This window comes from Grampus griseus (genome assembly GCF_964374135.1).
Source record: "Grampus griseus genome assembly, chromosome: 1".
Lineage (NCBI taxonomy): Eukaryota > Metazoa > Chordata > Mammalia > Artiodactyla > Delphinidae > Grampus > Grampus griseus.
The window spans coordinates 54,637,581-54,644,082 of record NC_139017.1 but is presented as its reverse complement, the minus strand read 5'-3'; the positions used below and the strand labels follow the sequence as shown (position 1 = coordinate 54,644,082).

The 6,502-nt window shown below is 44.6% G+C and overlaps 1 protein-coding gene across 1 annotated transcript in view; it reads right to left on the bottom strand.

Annotated features, from left to right (window-relative positions):
• Positions 1-2,385: 2,385 nt before the first annotated feature.
• LOC309822983 (uncharacterized protein C1orf105) overlaps positions 2,386-6,502 on the bottom strand; it is a gene marked incomplete at both ends in the record, with an annotated part of 20,566 nt that continues 16,449 nt past the window's right edge. The window contains 2 exons of the mRNA XM_082655098.1: positions 2,386-2,531; positions 5,822-5,893. Of these exons, the coding sequence (XP_082511224.1) occupies positions 2,386-2,531; positions 5,822-5,893 (218 nt within the window). The remainder of the gene's footprint in view (positions 2,532-5,821; positions 5,894-6,502) is intronic.

Sequence of the window (6,502 nt, the reverse complement as noted above, 5' to 3'; positions counted from 1 at the left end):
TGTGTATTTTTGTGTTTTTAAATTTCTCCATTTTAATTTATAATATAATTGTCAGTGGATATAACCCACTATTTAGGAGTGCAAAAGGTTCCTAAGATCAAAAATTTTAAGAACCATGATATAGACCAGGAGTCCCCAACCCCCAGGCCGCAGACTGGTACCGGCCTGTGTCCTATTAGGCACCGGGCCGCACAGCAGGCGGTGAGAGGCGGGCTAGTGAGCAAAGCGTCATCTGCGGCTCCCCATCGCTCGCATTACTGCCTGAATCATCCCTCCCACCGCCTCACTGCCCCGGTCCATGGGAAAATTGCCTTCCACAAGACCGGTCCCTGGTGCCAAAAAGGTTGGGGACTGCTGATATAGACCGTCATTCTCAGTCACCATGCTAGAACACTAGCAAATACCATAATGTTATTCTTTTTGATGAGAGTTTGGAAACACCCAGGTATTCTAGATGAAGACTTCTTAAGGAGATTTAGGAAGCATTCTATCTGTCTAGGTACATAATATTCAGATTACCTCAAAAGCTCTAAATAATTGTGCTGGGGGCTTGTATCCTGCCCTAATGTATGGGTATAGGTGCCCCAAATCCTTTTACTGGATATGCTAATTTGCAAAAAAAAAAAAAAAGAGAAGGAAACATCTTTATCTATGATTTGTCTGTCCTTTGACAATCATCTGAAATGGGATCATAATTCACGCATACAGCCTTCACCTTGAAAGGCAGTGCGTGCTATTTTTGGAATTCCTGAACTCTAAATGAACTGAAACCAAGAATCCATGGCCTACCAGGAATATAGGGCAATCAAGCAAGTTTTTCTGGTTTGGGAGTCTGTGTGTGTGCCTGTTCGTGCCCACATGCGCACAAGAAATGAGGTCAGTTTGGTCACCAGGCCATTTGTTAGATATTTCTGAATCCCATTCTTCAAACACAGTCAGCACAGAGGTTGGTTCTCACATGTTGGTCCAGTGCCCATTTAGTCAGGAGCTTGAGATTCCATAAGGCCACTGCCTCCTAAGCAATGGAAGGGACCTTTTCGTTTTTTTAATAAATTTATTTATTTATTTTTATTTATTTATTTTTGGCTGTGTTGGGTCTTTGTTGCTATGTGCAGTCTTTCTCTATCCGCAGCAAAAGGGGGCTACTCTTCATTGCGGTGCGCGGGCTTCTCATTGCGGTAGCTTCTCTTTCTGCGGAGCACAGGCTCTGGGCGCACGGGCTTCAGTAGTTGTGGCACGCGGGCTCAGTAGTTGTGACACACGGGCTTAGCTGCTCCGTGGCATGTGGGATCTTCCCAGACCAGGGCTCGAACCCGTGTCCCCTGCATTGGCAGGCGGATTCTTAACCACTGCGCCACCAGGGAAGTCCTGGCCTTTTGTTTTATACAAGCCCTCCTGAAGCTGGGCATGGAGCATGTGTGCCCATAAATATAATAGTTACAAGCCTAGACTCTTCCTTTGTCTCCCTCACACACATGGACTATGACAGAGTTGGAGATATATATCCTCAAACTAAAGTAACCAAACTACCAAATACAAGCATTTGTTTTGGATTCGACTGAACACAGATTAGATGAACATCTGTTATATGCAAGGCACTAAAGAAGGCGGCATGAGGAAGGCAAGACAGACACTGTTCCTGTCCTCAAGGGTGGCAACAGCTAATCACCTGTCATTTTCCAGTTACTGCATCCCAGTATCCTCTGTCATCTATCAGAGTTAACTGACAGAGATAAGGACAGAAGGGTGACCTCCATTTCTCTCTTTTATTCTTATTAGGCTGAATTCATGAGGGACCTCCTGGGGCCATCTCTAGCCCCTTGCCCTGAAGGAAGAAATAATTTTCACAGAAATTTCATGTCTTAGAAACAGAAAGATTTTGTCTATTATAAAGAATCTTTAGCAAAGTAAAATGAATGACACTCAATAATGTTCCATTTTAATCAACATATCTTTATAATCATGGACATTAAACCATTTTGTTTTTAGGAGAAATGAGTGATAAGACAATGGCAAGAGCTAGAATTCTAGCAACAGTTAGGAAGGCAAAACTGAGTCATCATTTTTTTTTTTTTTTTTGCGGTACTTGGGCGTCTCTCTGTTGTGGCCTCTCCCGTTGTGGAGCACAGGCTCCGGACGCGCAGGCTCAGCAGCCATGGCTCATGGTCCCAGCCGCTCCGTGGCATGTGGGATCCTCCCGGACCGGGGCAAGAACCCATGACCCCTGCATCGGCAGGCGGACTCTCAACCACTGCGCCACCAGGGAAGCCCCTGAGTCATCTTTTTCATGCTAAGAGGAAGTGATGAGAAGGCACTAGTGTCAGAAACTGGATTGGTGAGGATGCTTTCTCTCTGAGAGTCTGGAAGGGGATGAGCTCCGACCACTCACTGCCTCATTGTCTTGCCCACTGGTTCCTTTCTGGGCAAGGAAGAGAGTTGCATATCCTGCAGAGTGTTGTAGGCATCTGACAGCAGTCCACGGGAAACAGCTGTTCTGGGGCCCAGAATGGGCAGTCTGTAGCGAGCGCCCTCTGGAGGACAGTGTAAGAAGGAAGGACAAGGGCTCCTTAGAGTCTATTTTTAAAATCTACTCAAAATAACCGATGTCACCAAAGACTTCTTTAACCTTACAAAACAGCTTCAAAGTTCACATAAGAATCCATTTTACTAGAACCATCTTAGCCCCCACCAACTTAAGCTTTTACAAATCTTGACAAAGAGGCCAGAAAGGAGTGCTTAGAAACATAACTCAAATATTTGGAGACATTGCCAATTAAATTATAAATGAAGGGGGCTTCCCTGGTGGCGCAGTGGTTGAGAATCTGCCTGCTAATGCAGGGGACACGGGTTCGAGCCCTGGTCTGGGAGGATCCCACATGCCGCGGAGCAACTAGGCCCGTGAGCCACAACTACTGAGCCTGCGCGTCTGGAGCCTGTGCCCCGCAACAAGAGAGGCCGCGACAGTGAGAGGCCCGCGCACCGCGATGAAGAGTGGCCCCCGCTTGCCGCAACTGGAGAAAGCCCTCGCACAGAAACGAAGACCCAACACAGCAAAAATAAATTAATTAATTAATAAAACAAAGGACAAATCTTTGCAAAAGAATGATTGAAGTTTAAAAAAAAATTATAAATGAAGATAAAGTGTCTGGAGTTGTAACACAGGTCAAAGGGAAAAGAGGATTCAATTCTCAGAAGACTTTTCAGGGACACGTATATGGTTCTGCTCTTCAAACAAATGTGATTTTATGAAAGGCTACAGTAGTGGAAAAGTCTTGTATTTCAAAAGGAAACTTCATTTTATGAAATAATTTATTTTAGTGCTCCTTAAAATCCTTACCATCCTGACCTCTTCTTTGAATATGAGTTTATATACAGGAAGTTGGTTAATATTCAACTCTTTGAAAATACTCATTGTGCAGGAGAGTAAATCAGTGCATAAAATAGCATCTTCCCATTGGAAATCACTGAATGACTAAGGGAACTGGAGTCCTGAATTCTCTGGAAGAAGCTCTTTAGTCCAGCTGAATGAGAGCTAAGAGATGTCACAAGATCACAAACCTAGGACCCAGTTCAGTGTCATTGCTGTAATGAAGAGGAAACAGGTCCAGGGTCATGATGGACTGAGGACCAGAACCCAGATCTCCTTAATCCTAACCGTCTGTGCCATATCTCAGCACTGGGCCAGGTGGTAGACCTAAGTCAGGTGGTTAGCAGCTCTACCAATGTTTATGGACAGGAGCCTGTGAGTGTCATAGAACTCTGGACTCAAGGCCAAAGTCAAGATAAACAAATCCAGAAGAAACCCCATCACTTACTAGAGATAGGCTCTTTCTATTTATTTAGTTCTCACTAATAATTATTGAGGACATATCAAGTTTAGCTGAATCCAGAAAAATACTAGAGATTACTGTCATGATCAACAGAATGAGTTAGACAGTCACTGGCAGGGATGGTCGCTGGGATGAGTCAGCCATTTGGTATTTGCAGCACGTCCACAGGCTATGCAGCACAGGGACGTGTCTAAACTGTATAAACCAGTGGGGCTGGGGCAGTGTCAGCAGGTTTTCTGGGTCAGTCAAAGGTGAAGGCTGCTTGTACTGAGTGTCTGGCTCTTGCAGGTGGTGGTGGGCAAAATGCTTCTCTGGTTTTAAAGGTGGGAACACAGAGACCCGGATAGTTTCAACAATATGGCCAAACCTGTCTAGCAAGACTAGGATGTGAATGCAGGTCTCTTTGCTCCTAGGATTTTTCTTTGACCTCAGAGAGCACACACAAGAGCAAAGCTCAGCTCAGAAGGGTTGCAACTGGAATCAACTGCAGATCTACCAAGCTTCAGCTCCATAAGCACTCTCTCTGAAGTCTCACCTCCAACACTGCTGCCCTTGAATGAACTCTATAGGCAAGAACGAGGTCTGTCCAGAACATAATGTGCTGATCTATGTGCACTGAGTCTAGTTCTCACACTGCTAATTGAAATACACTCCCAGGGTTAATAAATTGATGAAAGGCATCTTATCACACGGTCCTGTAGAATCAGATAATAAACATTCCTGCTGAGGGAAGGGCATGTAATTGTGTGTGAGTGTGTGTACACCTGTATGTGTGTTTTATCCTTTGTGAGGCAGACCTGAAAAAAATTCAGGTTTAAGGGAAACTCAGAATGAATGTATGGCTGGTACGGAGAACCCTGAAACCAACTGCACATGCCTGTCACCCAGTGTTCCCTAGGCTTCAGGAGAATGAAGTGGTTGCAGGCAGATGGGGGCAGCTTTCATTGGGAGGATGCTCTTAGCTCTTGGAAATTCAGTCCACTTTGGCTAAATGGAAGTCACGAGTGAGGCCAATATTTTTGGATACATAAGAAGGGATTGGGACTATAGCAGTCTTTCACTCCGCTAGAGTGGTTATCTCCTAACCTCAGCTGTCGCCTGAGTCTCTGGTCCTCCCTCTTGACATCCCTTCAAGATATCCCTTCTACCCTCAAATTTCCTTTCTTGATGTCCTCTCAGTTCAGTTCTGGCTCTAGCTTCTCTGCAACCACCCAGGATAGAGATTAGACTTTCCCATCAGTACAAAGTGAACTTCATTTTCCTTACAGTGTGTATCAAATAAGAGAAAAACTGAAAGTGGCTTCAGTTAATCTGGGAGCAAATGAGAAGATGGACAAAGTTACTAAAGTGGCAGCCTATACTGCATTAAACCCTTGAATCATATCACTCCAAAGAATGACCCACCTCCTCTTTGCCAGCCCAGTGTTGGCTTCTCTAAAAGATAAGACTTAGGTCAATGCTGAAGCTGGAGATAGAGTCGTGCTGTCCTTTTTTTCCATACCAGCACATGAACATAAGAATAGCACTGGGCAGCTGCCAGGGGAAGGCAGGTGTTCTAGGGAGCCTGTGGAAGGGAGGGCTCAGGGCTTGGCGAGGCCATGCCTTGGGTGTGGGGACACATTTCCCTTCCCAGCTTAACTGGTACTATCAAGACTGCCTGAGAAGGGAATTATCTACTTTGTGCCCCATCCCTACAGACATTCTTCAGCAAGTGGATTATGGGCTCTTTAGAAAGAATGGGGCAGAGCCCTGTGGCATGGAGAGGACCTGGGAAGGAACACACCATGGATAAATGCAAGTGAGGCCTGAAGAGGGGACAGGTAGGGCTGGAGTGAAGGGAGGGCTGTGGACCTGGCGAAACAGGTCAATAAGCAGTACGTGAAAGAGAAGGGATGGAGAATGGGAATTTGTTCAGAAAATTTAGAAATTATCTTAGTGTTACTCTGGGGGTGGTATGTCTCCCACTACAAGTACTCCAAAAGAAAGCAAACCTGTTGGGATGTCATCACGAGGACGTTTGGGTACAGTCTGGGCCTTTGGTGGATGAAGACTCATCATTCTGACTGGAAGAAGCAAGAATACACATTAGTGATTTGGCTAGAGCTTGGTGGAAAGGAATGTGTCATTGTACATTTTAAAACACAGGTGGTCTCTCGACCCCAGCACCTGTTAACCTGGTGCTCAGACCACCTGGGAGCAGTGTGAGATGACTGGCCAAAGACCACCACTTCTGAAGCTCTTTTTACTTTGTAGTATTTTCATGGATTTTGATAAAACCTTCATTTAAAAAAATGTTTTATTCCACTGTCAGATAATATATGGTCTGAAAATAGAAGGAATTAAGGAGAGAATCTTCCAGTTCTCAGAAAAAAAGTAACACCACTTCCAGATCAGTGCAAAACTGAGAATATTTTTTTAGAACCTTCCAATTCTCAAGAAAAATGTCTTGATCACTCCCTATTTCTCCTGGTGGCTGAGACTGTGGAAGTGACCTTCAACCAAAAGGTATATAAGCTCAAACCATTTCTACATTATTTTAAATTGTTTTATTTCTAAAGACTGACCAATCTGTAAACTTGTATGGGCAATCTACGTCTCTACATTCATTTCCTGGTATCTACTTCCACAGAGATTTTCCAGGATTATTTTTACTTTGCTACCAAAATTGTGGT